Here is a 17,673-nt window from a genome sequence, read left to right on the forward strand (position 1 = left end):
GCCACTAGAAGTAAGTCCAGAAAAGTAGATCCTGCTGGTCTACACTGCACCTAGAATAATGACTGAGGCTGCTTGTGCCCAGGAGAGTCAGTTCTGAACTCTCCCCAAAGAAGTGGACTTTATTAAATAAGAGTATGGAGAAACGGTCAGGCCTAAAGTCACTCCAAAAAAAAAAAAATGTTTTCCTTAAGTAAGAACAAGATGCCAGTGCATAAGCCACTTAGTTCACCAGAGAGAACTAAGAAAAGAGACAGTGAAGAATCATCCTGGGCTTAAAATAAATTTCAACCACTGACCTCAAAACCATCTGCCGCAATGTATTAGGCTGTGGAACAATGTATGTTCTGAGAATTAAAACCAAACCAAACCAAGTTATCGGTGAGCACTTCATGTAATATTACAGCTGGAAATAAGAAATGAGGCAAACACATCCCAAAAAGTGATATGGAATGAGCCCTGCTAAAACCACTAAAACCAGATGACCCACCCAGGGCTGTAATCTCTGAGAAACAGACTTCACTAGGATTGCCTTGCCAACTCACTAAACAATCAAACAACAAGAGGAACAGAAGATGGAGGGCCACAAAGGGAATCAACATCTAGAGTTACAGACCCTAAAACCCTAGTTTCCAAGAAGAGATTTTTGAGTAGTGCAAAGACAGGAAAATAGAACCCATATACAGGAAGGCAAGAGCAGGCAATAAAAACTACCTCTAAGAGCCTGGAGGTAACAAAGCCTTCTGTTACGAATGTGTTAGAGGAAATTCAGGGACTTGTGCTTAAAGAGTTAAAATAAGTCAGTCACCAGGGAGGACACAAGATTCAATTAGTAAAGTAGCCAGGACAAAAAGTAGATGCCTATTTGCCTAGGGCCGGGGTAAAGGGGCTGGTGACTTCTCATGGATGTGGGAGTTTGTGGAGTGATACGTGTTCTAAATTTGTCTGTGGTAATGGTTGCTCATCTTTGTGAATATACTAAGAACCAATGAATCATGTATCTTAAGAGTAAGTTGTATGACATTTGAATTATATATTATTAATTGTATTATTTTTAAAAACAAACACTATAGCCTACATTAAAACCCAAACGATGGAAAGGGAGAGATGGGTTTCGGACCAATTTAAGTGAATCCAACAGGTGGTTGATAAGTTAGCAGGGTTAATTTGATTTGATCATCTCATATTTAAAAGCATTCTCTTAAAGAGTTTTTAAGGCAAGCAAGCAACAGCACATTTCGGTCATAAAGAAATCCTTGCCCTAAATCTAATTAAATCGACGCAGGAGAAAAACACATCCTCAGAGGAACAAACCTAACTGAGATGGATGGTCCAGTCACATTACGATAATAAAGCTGTGCTGCTTATAGTATTCCCACGATGGAGGGTATGTAGTTGCTGCTTAGGACCATTCTATGCCTGGATGCCTGGAGCTGCTGCAGCCACCTTGCTTCTTCCGCCAGTGCTTAATTTCCCTGTAAAGAGGCACCTCTCCACACCACCCCGAAATTGATTAACACGTGGCGTAGCGGGCCACCGGAATCTTACAGGAGCAGCAGTATCCATCCTACATTCGTCTAACTGGTGATATTTTGAAAGGGGAAAGTTCCTGAGAAAACTGTCATAGTGGCCTTACTAGGCACTGGTGGGCACGACAGGGCCACTCATCTCTAGAGCATCAACCTGATTCCTCCGCCTACCGCCCCTTCTAGCGCTTTTCGAGGGACCACAGCCGGCAAGCGCCTCTTCAGTCGTGCGCTCCGAGATAGACACATTACCCGCTTTCCCTCTCCATCTTCCGCAGGAGGATCAGGACCCGGACATGCGCACTGAGTTGCTGGCGGGAGTGGGTGGGGCTCGCGCGCCTGGCTGGCTCCTTGTGCGCATGAGCGGAGCGGCCGCCAGAGCGGAAGTGGAGCTGCGGCGGGGAGGTGGAGCGGGAACGCGCTGAGGCTGGGTGAGCGGCTGACATGGCGCACTTGGGGCGTCTTATGGTTCCCCTGGCAGCTCTGGTCCTGCTGTTCTGGGCGGTCCCTGGGGCCCACGGACGGCGGAATAACGTGCGCGTCCTCACCGATGAGAACTGGACGTCGTTGCTGGAAGGAGAGTGGATGGTAGAATTGTGAGTGCGGGGCACTTGTCTGGGTGGCGGTGGCCTCCGCCGCCCCGTCCCTCAAGCTGGACACCTGACTGGCCCATCTTCCTCGGCCAGGTCTTGAGGTCCCAGCCTTTGCCACCCCCAGCTCCAGGGTCATTTCCTAGCCGGGAATATTACTTTTCTATCTAAGCGTGCACTGAGCCTCGTCGTTGCTAAGCACTGTGGTGCGATTAAAGGATTACGAGCTACATCGAATTCTCTGGAACAGACTAGCGGATTTGAGGGTGGGATTGGGTTGGGATGGAGGTCTTGGCTGTTTCTATAGACTTTTAGTGATCTTTTGTAGACATCCAGACTTTAAGTCTCCAAATTTTTACAAAAGTTGATATTGAACAAAACCTTGCTTTTAACCTGTCATTCGGAAATTGATATGTTTATTCGGAAATTGCTATTTGTAATGCCTGAATTTTGAGCTCCTAATTTATTTTTATTTTGTGAGTTAGTTTTTTTTAATTGTAAATGCCAAATAAATGGAAATATATTAAAATCTTTATTTTCTTTTTTTTTTTCTTCTTGCCTACATTCATTTCTTTTGATATGAACCTCATTTTTCCTTGACCAGCGCGTTTGCAATTTAGAGAATGGCTTGAATTGTGACTTACAGGCCTGCCTATGGTATTGCACATGCATTAGTATGATCATTAGTAGGCCCTTTAAAAACTCCAGTTCATCGTTTACTATTCAAACAAAATCACTTATCTTGTATGATAATTCTACTTCAACAATGTCCCCCGTCCTGCTGCTGTAGGAAATAAACTACCTTTGGCCTTTGTCTTAGATGATAAATTAGTGGAATGGTTAATTGACAGTGTTCCTGATACGGCATTATTGATGTGGCGAAAGCACCACCATTGAATGGTCATTTTTACTGGACACTACTCAGTATCTTTACATATATTTTGGGGGGTAATTATTCTACATAATTCCTTATAGTAGTTAACCACTCCCATCCCCTGCTTTACCGGTTAGCCTGTTCAGATGCTGTCATAGTAGCTTTGTTGGGCTTCAAGAGTAAATATGTGCAAGCGTTGTTAGCAACCCGTAAGCAAGATTCTGGTGTTTGCCTATATTGTGATTGTGTTTAGGGCTGTACACTAAGGAAGAGGTGGAAGTGAACATCCTCAAGAGAGAACCCCGGGTGAGGTCCATGATACCTGAGTTGTGAAACAAGGAAAAGGAGACTGCGGTAGGGAAGCCGTTTAGTGTACTGACAGTCGGCCGTTCACTGAAGTCAGTGTTCAGGAAAGGAACGCTAACCAGTGCTGTTAGTTTTCAGTCATTGTCATGAGTAGCAGGAGTGACATGATATGTAAAATATAGTCAAATATTACAGGAAGATACCTATAAACTTTCTTTTGTCACACTGTAAATATCCGCAAAGGGTATAAAGGAGACCTACAGTAGCATAATGCTGAGATTAAAAACATCCATCTGAAGTGACAGGGTCCCATGCTTCCCTTTATCTTTGGCTAAAATTTGGGAGTTTAAAGAAGCTCTTAAGGGCATGGGGGGCGGTGGTACTGGAAGGGGTCAGCTATCAGGATGTAAAGTGAATAAATAAGTAAGGGGAGGAAGCTCTTAAAAAGCATTAGGAAACAATACACTTGACAGTCATAATAGTCCGCCCTTAGTTACAAGTGAGTTCTCTGCAGATTCACTTCTGACGAGCTTTGTTATAGAGCTGCTTCTGTAGTTTTACTGTAGTCTTTACTGTTAAAGAGCTTGCCTTTGGTATGGTTTTGCTTTCTCTACATGCCTGCTTTAGAAGGTTAATTTTTCTAAAACAGCTCAGAAGTGTTTGAATATGCGTAGGCTTCATTCTTCCCGGTTGCAAATTACAACGGGCAGTGAAGTGGAAAACAAAATTCTAAGGATAAACTTGGACCCCCAAAGATAGTGAGTTTCAGAGATGTGTTTCGAGTACTGGCGCCCTTGGCCGTTGGTATCATGGTGCTAGCCAATAGAGTACTGTCTCCTCTGCTCAGTATCTGTGTGAGGGTTAGGTCTAGAGTAATATTTATACATAAGGATGTTGGTCTCCAGCTTCGGTTACTGTGAAGAACCTGCCTTGCTGAGGCAATCCCTGATGGCGATTCTTCCCAGCAGTGATTGTATACTGGTTGCTGCATGTAGAGCCCAGGTACTCCCTGTTTTTCCAATACTTTGCTCATGACCCTGCTTGTAAAATTACTTAACATGGTGAACTTAAACAAACAAAACCTTCTGGTTGCCATGTTTTAATTGAAAAATACAAAGGTTTTGGAAGAGCTGTAGGACGTGTTGGAAAGTTCACGTATATTTAAGAATGTATTCTCAGACCTGCTTTTTTTTTTTTTTTTAATGTGGTTCGGTTGAACATTTCTTCACGTCCACATTGCCAGGCTCATGCTTTCGATTTTTTTCATCTGCATAAAATTACCTGGTTTGTTTCCTTGTTCAACCCGAGATCACACTCTGTAACCCATGCTGGGCATGCACTCAGTAGTCCTCCTGCCTTAGCTCCCTAAATTGGGATTCCAGGTGTGAGGCACCCAAATGGGTCATTTTCTGTGTTATAAACATTCTTCAAAACTTATGCCTCAACTGTTCTTCACGGTTAGGTCACTGAAGTACTTTTAAAACTGTAACCGTCTTTTGCAGTTACGCTCCCTGGTGTCCTGCTTGTCAGAATCTTCAGCCAGAATGGGAAAGTTTTGCCGAGTGGGGAGAAGATCTTGAGGTGAAAGTCGCAAAAGTGGATGTCACAGAGCAGACAGGTATTACGGGCTGGCAGGTTCTGTTTCCTTGCTAATGCTGCTTATCATGTTTTGACATGTGTTAATGATATGTGTCAAGGCTCATAGTTTGATAACATTTTCCATCTTTGAGCAACAGTAAGACTGCCCAGGTTCTTGAATGGCAAATGCACTGTGATTTAAGATGTCCTTCAGATTTGGTTTTCCTTGGCTAATCACCACCAGTCAATTACTGTGGTAGTACTAATTCTTCAGGTACTTAATTATTCACAGATAACGTCAGCATTTAGGCTTCATAAACTTTAGCTGACTTATGTACATTAATATGTCTTTAAAGTTCTTTAACAACTAATTCATGTTTTCATTGTTGATTATGTTTAGGTGTTTTCTTGTTCTTATTAGCATTTAAGTAATTTAAAGTTAACTTTTAAGTAAGCAATTGTCCCTAATTATTGTTTATTCCTTGTCATTTGTAGGACTGAGTGGACGGTTTATCATAACTGCTCTTCCTTCTATTTATCAGTAAGTATTTGGAGGTTCTGGGTTGGGGAGAGGATTAGATCACAGTGTAATGAGAGCAGTAGGCCTCATTATATTTGAAGAGCTTAGGTAGTCTCATATTTAGCAAGGACTTGAGAGCTTTATTTGGTTTTAGCTAGTGGTACATTAAGTCATAGAAATAACAGTCAATGAATGATACATAAAACACTCCTTGTTTTGGAGATTTGTAATGTCTGTAGACAGTCCTCAGAATTGGTATGGTTCTCTAAAATATCATCAGTAACTATTAGCCCAGAGTCCTGACGAGTCCTGTAGGAAGCCGGGCGATGGGAGAAGCCACAGTTGGTCAGAGCAGTTCCTGGAGAACATGAGTTTTAAACGAAACCCTAGGACTAGATAGAATTCTCAAGAATGCAAGGTAAACAAACATTCTTTTCTGAGTAATCTTAAACAGGAGGAACACGGTCTGAGAAAGTATGGGTTATACAGGACACTGAGTGACCGTGAGTTCAAGTGAACAAGTCTTGGCTCTGCCTCTTTGACTGTGTTTCCCAAACTACACTAACCCAGAGGGAGACAATCTCTGTACTTGACCTGGACATCAGTGTAATTAGCTGGTGACTAAATACCAGGAAGGACTTATTTCCTCATTTAAAGTTACAGCAGGAAATTAAATCTTCCCCTTTTTTTGTCTTTTTTATTTTTTTTAAACATTAAACCTTATTTCTGCATTGTATATGAGAATCAACAAGATTGACAAACTCTTAGCCAAATAAAACTAGAGGTGAAAAGGGGGATAGTACAACAGACACCAAAGAAGTTCAGAGACTATAGGGACATACTTACACATCTGTACATCAGACTGTAAAAGAAGGAGATGAATTTCTCGATATATCCAGTGTAGGAATTAAATCTCCCAATTGAACAAAAGTTCAGGGCCAGATAGATTCAGTGCAGAATTCTACCTAACCTAAAAAAGAATTAACACCAATACTTCTTAAGTCATTTCACAATATTGATAGTAAAGGGATGTGTCCCAGTTCTTTTTACAAAACTACATTACCCTAATACCAAAACCACACAACCCAGGAAAGAAAGAAAAGTATAGACCAATCATGTCCTTTATGGGTAAGATGCAAAAATTATCAGTAAAATACTTGCAAGCTGAATTCAAGAACATATCAAAAAGAGTATACATGATCAAGTTGACTTCTTCCCAGAGATCCAGGAATGGTTCAACATTGTAAATCAGGGAATATAATCTATTATATAAACAAAACACCAAGCACCACATCATTTCCTTAGATGAAAAAAAGGTCTTTCACAAAATCCTAAGCCCCTTCATAATAGAAGCTCTGGAGAAACTAGGGATGCATGGGTCAGACCTCAGCATGGTAACTGCAAATTATAGCAAGCCCACCGCCAGCATCAGCCTGAACAGAAAGAACCTCAAGCATTTCCTCTAAAGTAATTAGGAACAAGCAAAGGTGCTCACTCTCCCCATACCTGTTCAATATGCTTAGAGGAGTCTTAGCTAGAGGAGTAAGACAACTGAAGGAGATCAAGGAGATCTACAGGAAAGGAGGAGGTCAACTAGGAGCTGATATGACTTATACAGAAAAGACTCCAGAAATTCTACCAGAAAACATCGATAGCTGATGATTATTTTAGCAAAGTAAGCAAAATACAACATTAACACACAAAAATTAGTAGCCTTCCGGTTAACAAATAGCAGACTGAGAAAGTCAGGGAAAGTCTCTTTCACAGTAGCCTCTTGGGATAAGTGCCTTATACAATAAAAACGAGGACAAGCCTGCAGCCTTTGCTCCACCAACCCTCACACTCAACATAGGGCATTCTGTACTAGACGTGAATTCTCAGCCTCCAAAGTGTGAGCAGTGCCCTCCCCACACCAGAGTAAGAGTCCTTTACCCACAGCAAGACGGTGACTATTTGAAAGAATAAAGTCTTAAAGCCTGTGGTTTTCTGTGTTCGGGGCTCTGATGCCTCAGTACATAGCAGTGTGTTCTGGTGCTTTGCTAGGTTTTTTTGAAGATTAGAATTGACTGTAAACTGAAGAAATGGTTGAACACAATTATTTCTTGCTGCCAGTTAATATTTAGTTCTGATCTTTAGTTGTAAAGATGGTGAATTTAGGCGCTATGTGGGCCCAAGGACTAAGAAGGACTTCATAAACTTCGTAAGTGATAAAGAATGGAAGAATATTGAACCTATATCATCATGGTTTGGTCCAAGTTCTGTTCTGTAAGTATGAGGACTATCTTCCTTCAAAGTTAACTACAGATAATTATGTTTCTTGTAAATAAAGCAGGCATGCTGTTTCTTGGATTTTTATGCTATGTATATTCAGATATATGTTTACTGTGACCAGTAACAGATACTTTCATTCGTGTGAGGCAGGCAGGAGTAGGCATTTGTGGGACCACACTGAATGTGCTTCTCAGACTGTTTTAGCTTTGATTTGGCTAAATGGACTTGAGAACTTGATCCTTTAGAAACTGAGCAGCATAATAGGTAAGCAAGGCCATTGCTTGATCCTAATTTTAATGGAGTAAGAGTATTTGGTCATGTACTTTCATTGTTAATGTGAAGTGACTGTGTTTGGGTGGCTACACCTGATACCTTGTATGAATAGTATGTCTGACAATGAATAATGATATGAGCTTATAGCTAGGAGGTAGACATATTTGGCATAGCAGTTAGACTTGTGAATGGCAAGTATGTTTCCATGAACCCAGTGCTCCATTTGAGAAACCTGGCAGGTAGACTTTGCTAAGACTATCATGGTCCCATTTTGGTGTGACTAAATTACTCCTAACCTTCCCCATACTTGCCATCAGAAGATGGAGAGTTGGGATACCAACTGTAAGAACACAGAGTTGCTGTGAATGCTGGGAATGGGGAAAGAAGTCAGCCCTTGTTGTATTTGGAAGTAGAAGTTCATCTTTCCCTTTCTGTCTCTGGATGCAAAACTTGTAATTATCCTTCAACTGTCAGAACAGTGAGGTTGCACGTTTCAGTTCCACTTTTGTTTTTGGCAAGGTCTCGCTGGATAACCCAGATTGACCTGCAACTTTTGATTCTTTGCCCTGGCCTCCAGGTGCTAGGATTACGTTTGGGAACTACCACACCTACTTGACCTTTAAACAGCACAAAGTGATTTGTGCTTTTCAGTGAGCTGTTGTACTCTAGTAGAGGGCTGTGGCTGCTTTAGTGTCTCTTGAATCCTGTGCAGCAGCTTGTCTTTTTTTATTAGTAGTTATTTTTATTTATGTATTGGCTTAGTGTTTATTTCCTATATGTTACTTATATCTCATTAAAGGCTCTCGATTGATTAATCTGAACAAGAAAGTCTTGTCATGTTGGAGAACCTAAGAGTGGAAAGTGCAGTGTGTAGACATAGGCAAAGCTATATGTCTTTGTTCAGTTTTTCATTCCTCTGTTTTTTAGGATGACTATGATGTCAGCACTTTTTCAACTCTCTGTGTACATCAGGGTATGGACCAGCTTTTTCCATCTTAACCATTTCTAACACTTGTTTTTAATTAAAGAGCATGGTCTTACTTTGTTTATCTCTATTGCAGACTAGTCACAGTTATTTTGTTCATGACCTTGGAATACCAGCGTGGGGCTCATACTTGGTTTTTGCTTTTGCCACAGTGCTCTCAGGACTGCTGCTGGGACTTGTAAGTACTTCTTCTTCTTCTTTTTTTTTAAATTAAACTAATAGAATTTATTTTAAAATATACAACTTAGAATTAATATTTTTTAAGTCATCAAAATAATTTATAATAAATACTTAAATGCCTCCTAAACATACATGATATCTTGTGAAGCTAAAAGTAATATGCACTCAACCAGTTTTTAAAATCTGTTTGGAACATTAAACATGATAGAAGTACAAAAACATCTCTTATGAAGTCCTCTATGAAAGGAAATTGTGACAAGTTCCTGATTAGACAGAAACCATTCCATCTCCAAGGGAGAATACACAGTGTAGCTGTGGCTTCATAGAATGAATTGGGCAGTGCTCCTTCTGTTTCTATTTTGTGGAATAGTTTGAAGAGTATTGGTATTAGGTCTTCTCTGAAGGTCTGATAGAACTCTGCACTAAAACCATCTGGTCCTGGGCTCTTTTTGGTTGGGAGACTTTTAATGACTGCTTCTATTCTTTAGGGGTTATGGGACTGTTTAGATTGTTTATCTGATCCTGATTTAACTTTGGTATTTGGTATCTGTCTAGAAAATTGTCCATTTCATCCAGATTTTCCAGTTTTGTTGAATATAGGCTTTTGTAGTAAGATCTGATGATTTTTTTAATTTCCTCAGTTTCTGTTGTTATATCTTCCCTTTTCATTTCTGATTTTGTTAATTTGGATACTGTCTCTGTGCCCTCTGGTTAGTCTGGCTAAGGGTTCTTCTATCTTGTTGATTTTTTTTTTTTCAAAGAACCAGCTCCTGGTTTTGTTGATTCTTTGTGTAATTCTTTTTGTTTCTACTTGGTTGATTTTGCCCCTGAGTTTGATTATTTCCTGCCATCTACTCCTCTTGGGTGTATTTGCTTCTTTTTGTTCTAGAGCTTTCAGGTGTCTTGTTAAGCTGCTAGTGTAAGCTCTCTCCAGTTTCTCTTTGGAGGCACTCAGAGCTATGAGTTTTCCTCTTAGAAATGCTTTCATTGCATCCCATAAGATTGGGTATATTGTGCTTTCATTTTCATTAAATTCTAAAATCTTTAATTTCTTTATTTCTTCCTTGAACAAGTTATCATTGAGTGTGGCTTTGTTCAGCTTCAATGTGTATGTGGGCTATTTTTTGTTTTTGTTGCTATTGAGGACCAGCCTTAGTCTGTGGTGATCTGATAGGATGCATGGGATTATTTCAGTTTTCTTGTATCTGTTGAGGCCTGTTTTGTGACTGATTATATGGTCAATTTTGGAGAAGGTAGCATTTTGGAGTTGCTGTGAAGAAGGTATATTCTTTTGTTTTAGGATGAAATACTCTATAGATGTCTGTTAAATCCATTTGGTCCATAACTTCTGTGAGTTTCACTGTGTCTCTGTTTAGTTTGTGTTTCCATGATCTGTCCATTGATGAGAGTGGGGTGTTGAAGTCCCCCACTATTATTGTGTGAGGTGCAATGTGTGCTTTGAGCTTTGGTAAAGTTTATTTTATGAATGTGAGTGCCCTTGCATTTGGAGCATAGATGTTCAGAATTGACAGTTCTTGGTAGATTTTTTCCTTTGAGTATGAAGTGCCCTTATCTGTTTTTTTATGATTTTTGGTTGAAAGTCAGTTTTATTTGATATTAGAATGGCTACTCCAGCTTGTTTCTTGAGATCATTTGCTTGGAAAATTGTTTTCCACCCCTTTACTCTGAGGTAGTGTCTGTCTTTGACACTGAGGTGCGTTTCCTGTATGCAACAAAATGCTGGGTCCTGTTTACATAACCAGTCTGTTAGTCTGTCTTTTTTGGGGGAATTGAGTCCATTGATGTTAAGCAGGATTAAGGAATAGTGTCTGTTGCTTCCTGTTATTTTTGATATTATTTTTATGTTTGTGTCTATCATCATTTGGGTTTGTTGAAAGATTACTTTCTTGCTTTTTCTAGGGTGTAGTTTCCCTCCTTGTGTTGGTGTTTTCCATCTATTATCCTTTGTAGGGCTGGATTTGTGGAAAGATACTTTGTAAATTTGTTTTTGTCATGGAATATCTTGTTTTCTCCAACTATGGTAATTAAGAGCTTTGCTGGGTATAGTAGCCTGGGCTGGCATTTGTGTTCTCTTAGGGTCTGTATAATATCTGCCCAGGATCTCCTAGTTTTCATAGTCTCTGGTGAGAAGTCTGGTATAATTCTGNTAGGTCTGCTTTTATATATTACTTGACACTTTTCCCTTACTGCTTTTAATATTCTTTCTTTGTTTTGTGTATTTGGTGTTTTGACTGTTATGTGATGGGAAGAATTTATTTTCTGGTCCAATCTATTTGGAGTTCTGTAGGCTTCTTGTATGTTTATGTATATCTTTTTCTTTGGGTTAGAGAAGTTTTTTTCTATAATTTTGTTGAAGATATCTACTGGCCCTTTAAGTTGGGAATCTTTGCTCTCTTCTATACCTATTACCCTTAGGTTTGGTCTTCTCATTTGTGTCCTGGATTTCCTGGATGTTTTAGGTTAGGAGCTTTTTGCATTTTCTTTGACTGTTGTGACAATGTTTTCTATGGTATCTTCTGCACCTGAGATTCTCTCTTCTATGTCTTGTATTCTGTTGGTGATGCTTGCATCTATGACTCCTGGTTTCTTTCCTAGGTTTTCTATCTTCAGGGTTGTCTTCCTTTGTGATTTCTTTATTGTTTCTATTTCCATTTTTAGATCCTGGATAGTTTTGTCCAATTCCTTCACCTGTTTGGTTATGTTTTCCTGTAATTCTTTAAGAGATTTTTGTGTTTCCTCTTTAAGGGCTGCTAGCTGTTTAACTGTGTTCTCCTGTATTTCTTTAAGGGAGTTATTTATGTCCTTCTTAAAGTTCTCTATCATCATCATGAGATGTGATTTAAATCAGAATCTTGCTTTTCTGGTGTGTTATGGTATCCAGGGCTTGCTGTGGTGGGAGAACTGGTTTCTGTTGCTTATGTTCTTGCCCTTGCCTCTAGCCATCTGGTTATCTCTGGTGTTAGCTGGTCTTGCTGTCTCTCACTGTGGCTTATTTCTCCTGCAAGCCTGTGTGTTAATACTTCTGGGAGACCAGTTCTCTCCAGAAGAAATTTGGATATGGAGAGTTGTGGCACAGGGTCAGCTCCGGGGTAGAGATGGAAACTGGAGGGACCCTGCCTTGGTTCCTGTGTCCCGATGGCTCTGGGTGGGTCATAGAAACCAGAAGGATCCTGTCCCCAGCTGATCCTTGGTCCTGTGCCCTGATGGTTCTGGTCAGGTCCCTCTTGGGCTAGGAATTTGAGCAGACGTGGTGGTCTTACCTGTGCTCACAGGCGTGTCCGCACTCCTGGGAGACCAGCTCTCTCCTGGAAGTATTTGGGCATGGAGTGCTGAGGCACAGGATCAGCTTCAGGCACAGACCAAGTACTTCATTTTTAGAGTTCTAAGAAAAATACTTGAGGCCATGATAACATTGTTAGTACTAGTTGTATTGCATGTCATATATTTGGATTTCTGCTTATTTTGCAGTGTATGATATTTGTAGCAGATTGCCTTTGCCCTTCAAAAAGACGCAAACCACAGCAACAGTATACAAGTAAGTTGGTGTGTTCATCATGTGTGGAAGTGGGGCTTGAGTTTTGGGATGCATGCATGCTAGGCAAGCACCACCATTGAGCTACACCCACTCCACGGGTGACACTGAGTGGTTTTCATTTCTGTAAATATTGTCACCAGCTGCTCTGAGCCTAGGATATTAAATGTGAAGGATTTAAAGGCATAAAGGGAAGTGAGAGATGAGTGTTTCATGTAAAATGGTAGCGCCAGATCTTGGAACATGGTCATAATTCAGAGAATGTTATAGTTCATGTAGCTGTAGATACTGAAAATTTCTTTGTCCTCAACTGATTTTCCTTTTTTTCCCCTGATAGTATAGTAGGAAAATCTGACTAAGGATTAGTGTTAATGGTGAACTATGCTATAAAATTAGTCTACGTTATTAGAAATAGTTATTCATTACTAATAATATAATTTCCTCACTGTTCAGTTCACTGCACCTTTAACTTGGTGTGCACTGAACTATTCTCCGTTAATATGAGGTGAACACAGAAGGCCATGGCTCGTCATCCCAGAGTCAGGGAAGTCTGGTGTAGTCCACGGTGTATGAAGCTTGCTTCTTGACACTTGCTCCATTTACACTCATCAGGCTTGTTTGCAATGGAGTGTCTTTGTGTATACCCAGGTGTATAATGCTGAATGGTCAGCAGTATTCCACTGGTGCCCAGAGTTCTGTCCTTATCAGGTATGACACCCAAGAGTGTCTCCAGACATTACTTGGTGTTCTTTGAGGGGACAGAGACATTCTGGGTAAGGTACTGCTGTTGTAGACTGTAGTACTCACTGAAATTCCATAGGGATGACGTAGGATAAGAATAAGTCCCAGTATGAAGAGGCATGCCAGGCTGTCAGCATTGAGCTTCTTCCCATAGCTTGCCATGTTTGCTAACCCTCCCTGCAGTGGTGGCTTGCTAGGATTGGAGCAGTGTAGGATGTATACAGTAAATGTCTTTGGTCCAGTTCTCACTTCTGTATCTGTCTCTTTAACACATTGTGCTTTGAATTTAATTAGCTTCAAGCCCTCTAAAAAGTAGAAAGGCTATACTTGGGTGTGTGTTTGAGGCTTCTCCATTTTATTTCTCACAGTTATTCCTTAGTAAATTACATAGGTGAGTGTGGGGAAAGAGAAAATATCTGGGCAAGAATGCAGCTTTTGTAAGTATGTGATTCCCCCCCGCCCCCCAGGGACCTGAGAAGGATAGGGCTGAAGCTTTAGTATACTTATAGACCGAAAATTGACTTCAAGTTGTAACAAGATGGGTCTGTTTAATGCAGTATATTTTATCTCAGCTTCTATGTTCACTGCATTGACATTGATTCATTAATGTTGGATTAGGTGATTTGAATGTGATAAATGAATCTTTGTATAAATACCTGCTTTATTCTCTTTGAAAATCTAAACATAACCGTCAGGGCTTTCGAGTCCTTCTGTCGTAATTTTACTCTAAAGCAAATTCAGTACATTAACTAAAGTGCATTTCTGATCTTTAAGAAAAAACATCACCAGAATTTTCTCAACCTCTGAAAAAAGTGGAGGAAGAGCAGGAGGCTGATGAAGAAGATGTTTCAGAAGAGGAGGCAGAAGATAGAGAGGGAGCAAGCAAAGACACTTCTCAGAGCAGCATAAGACAGCGCTGTGTGGGCCTGTCATCTGCCACGGACACATCCTAAGTTTTACATATATCTTAATACTATGACTTTGGCAAAACTGAAGCTGGGTGATCATTTCTATTGCGAGCTGAACTATGACTTCCTGTATATACAGTGTAGGTCCTTTAGGTCGGACAGTTTCCATTCAGGAAATAAAAACAGACATAAAGAGTTTGAAAATATGATTTAAGAATATTATGATGGTTTAAAGTTATTTAATTTCAGAAGATCCTGGTGCCAAGCAGTAAGATTTGTGTTTATATTTAATAATCTATTTTGTGTGACATTCGAAACTGCCTTTCCCAAGATTTGCATTACTGGAGTATTTAAGAAAATTACCTTAGAGAGAAGGACTTCTCATTTCACATCATTTTTCTCAGTTTCACTGTGTGAAAAAGGATCATATTTCCCATAAGTGGGAACATTGCCCATTATTTCAAGACATATACTTCATTGATAGCACTGCATTTAGGTAGAGTCCAAAATTTCCTCATAGATTTTGGATTATGCAGCTAACAAAACTACCTTACTTTATAGCTTTCATTTCTACACATTACATTTAGGATATATTGCTGACTTAAGAAGTTTTTATAAGTCTATATGGCATTGTATTAATTCTTAANGCTGATGCCTATTTTGGTGTCTTGTTCACTATATGATTTTTGTTATTTGCCATGTGTTACATTTTTAAGTTGGAAAAAATTACCAGTATCACTGTTGTGCTTACTGTGGGTAAACAGAACTTTTCTTTTAAGTTGAAGTTTACTGAGAGAACCATCAAATCGAACTGTTTACTTGAAAATGTATAAATTTGGCTATACATTCCAGATTTTAAATTATTATTCTGAAGTTTTCTTTTCTCTTTTTAATGTGAAGATGAAATTTTCTGATTTTTAAAATTTGATGTGGAAAAGCTTTGGTATTTTATATTTTGGAAATTCAGAGTTTAATTGATGTAAAATGAAGTCTGCATTCTACTCAAGAAACATCTACTACTATGTGTTTTTAGTGTAATTCTGTCCTCCACAGGGTCTTGATGAATTTTATAATCAGGATATTGCTTTGTGTTTGAATATTGTAACACTGTTGTGTTTTAAAGACAAATTTTCATATTATATTGTTGACTGCTAGTACTGTGTGTCTCACAAATGGAAACAAGATCGGCAAAAGGACTACATGGATTTCATCTTACAAAGTGGGAAGGGTATCGTGGGGGCAGGGACTGTCTTGATGTGTGGAAGGGGGAAAGCAGACTGAATTCTTGATGAGTCAGTCACCAGCCTTTATGGAATAGATGGTGTCTGTGACACTCCCTCCCCTTATGTTCTCTGTGTGACTTCCTTAGACTTGCAGTACTGTGATGGGCAACAGCTTCTTTTAGGCCTCTCCTTTATAGTTTAAATGTTCTGCTGTCAGAGTTTGGATGTGTAGTTTGTGGTGGCTTAGAAAAACATTCTAAGCACAAAATAAATGTTTCTAAGCACTTCAGTGATGTTGAGGAGAAGTTTGATTTCTGTTAGCTTCTTTTCAGAGTCTCGTGTATCCCAGGCTGACCTCCACTACTGTCTAGCCACGCGTGACAGAAGCAATGGGAGCACGCCATCCCCAGGGGCCCTCCTGCATGCCCAGCAAGCTGAGCTCAGTCTCTGGCCCAGGAGCGATTGCTAGGTTCCTGTTTGAAATTGGGCTTAATCATTTGCCACTCAGTGGTGCTCTGGGGCATGAACAGATGTGTCACTACATGTGTGCTTCCTGTAGACCCAGAGACTAGTCTTCTCAATCATGTCAGGAGGATAATGCTCTGTGCTCAACATTTTTTTTAGTGTTTCTGTTGTATCTCTAACATTGTCAGGTTTTTCATTAGAAAATGCTTTATTACAGAAAATTAAAAGTATCCTGAATTAAGGTGTTGGTGTTCTCATAAGCACATTGTATGATCCTTGAAGATTGACACAGTAGACGTCTGATACCAGCAGTGTACAGAACCTCGTGGGTTAATTTACAAATGATTCTGAAATGAATAATGTGGTACAGGTAACAAACTAGGAAATTCTGGCCCATCCACCGCTTGTCACACTTCACCAAAATACTGTAAAATCTGGTCCCTTACTGGAATATGTAGTGTTCTGCCATACACTGTTTAATGATGGTTCAGCAAGACTGGTTAAAAGATGCAAACGTAGGCTTATCTAAGGGCTGCGTGCTCAGTGCGCCTGTTGGAGCTTTGGGAAACTTTTCAGTGTGATCATTGCAACTTCTGTGTAACGTGTGTGTGCTTGTGCGTGTGTGTGTGTGTGTGTGTGTGTGTGTGTGTGTGTGTGTGTGTTTAAATCAAGCTTCCCTATACCAGCAAATCCTTTTCCAACGTGGTTCTTTGAGTTGCAGTTGTTAGCTGTTTTAACATAAGATTGCAGTAAATGTGCTTTTGAAAATAGTTTTTGTCTTGTCAGGGTATTGGCTTTTTTCACATCATGTTGCTAAGAGCCTTGCAGAGAACCAGAGTTTGTTTCCCAGCATCTATGTTGGTCAGCTCTAAGCTGCCTGTAACTGCAGCCCCGGGGAAGACATGAGCACCGGCACTCCATGTACACGTAATGAAAAATAATAATAAAGTATCCAAAGTCTCTAAAGCTCTTTAAAATCTCAACTTTATTATATAACAAAACAGTTTAAAGATTTTAAAGGAATATTGAGAAAAACCAGGCTGTTTAAGAAAGCTGTTTGTCCTTACAAGAAGGCCTCCCGGGTTTAAAAAGAAAAGCCCATTTTATAAACATTGCAGAGAAAGCTAATGGAGGTAGTCAAGGGGCAAAAGGCGAACATTTAGGTCTTCATTGCTGATCTTCATATTGTTGGAATGTCACATGAATAATGGCTGCTCTGGATCCCCACAAAATGGCTTCTGTTCACTCAGCTTGCTCAGCCTAGAGAGTGTGTGAGACTGCTTTTGGGTGCCATCCTGTGGTTTTGTTTTCTGCCTTAGTAACCCGAGTTGAGGTGATGCAGAAGGTGAGGTGTTTACTAACCTTGGGGTCTCATTCTGACTTTCCTTATCTTCCTGGCGTTGTTATTAGGCTGTCTTTTGTGAGGAGGGCCCCTGAGGCACTGGGGCTTGTAACCCCACACTGTACGTTCTGCCTTGTGTGCTGAGGGTGGGGACTGGAGGGGGATGAGGACTGCAGGACCCTCACCTCCGTGGCGTGGTAGTGAACTGGTTCCTTGAGGGATGCTAAGCTTAAGCTAAAGTCTGTTCTCCATTCTGCATGAACACTAGCTTTTCCAAATCTTTGTGTGTGTGTGTGTGTGTGTGTGTGTGTGTGTGTGTGTGTGTGTGCGCGCGTGTGTGC

General features: G+C 40.2%; 1 protein-coding gene across 1 annotated transcript; it reads left to right on the forward strand.

The window, feature by feature from the left end:
* The first annotated feature begins 1,911 nt into the window (after positions 1-1,911).
* On the forward strand, positions 1,912-15,814 carry Tmx1 (thioredoxin related transmembrane protein 1). Its single transcript, XM_021178933.1, has 8 exons — positions 1,912-2,119; positions 4,796-4,911; positions 5,367-5,412; positions 7,528-7,656; positions 8,863-8,908; positions 8,997-9,098; positions 12,590-12,656; positions 14,169-15,814. Exons 1-8 carry the CDS (start codon positions 1,968-1,970, stop codon positions 14,345-14,347), a joined length of 837 nt encoding a protein of 278 aa, XP_021034592.1. The 5' UTR covers positions 1,912-1,967; the 3' UTR covers positions 14,348-15,814.
* Positions 15,815-17,673: the final 1,859 nt, after the last annotated feature.

This window comes from Mus caroli, chromosome 12, assembly GCF_900094665.2.
Source record: "Mus caroli chromosome 12, CAROLI_EIJ_v1.1, whole genome shotgun sequence".
Classification (NCBI taxonomy): domain Eukaryota; kingdom Metazoa; phylum Chordata; class Mammalia; order Rodentia; family Muridae; genus Mus; species Mus caroli.

Bases quoted from the DNA above. Each gene is read 5' to 3' on its own strand.
- Tmx1 (XM_021178933.1), top strand. From the start codon at position 1,968: ATGGCGCACTTGGGGCGTCTTATGGTTCCCCTGGCAGCTCTGGTCCTG. The intron at 4,912-5,366 runs GTATTACGGGCT...TGTCATTTGTAG, and splicing joins GGATGTCACAGAGCAGACAG to GACTGAGTGGACGGTTTATC. The intron at 9,099-12,589 runs GTAAGTACTTCT...CTTATTTTGCAG, and splicing joins CAGGACTGCTGCTGGGACTT to TGTATGATATTTGTAGCAGA.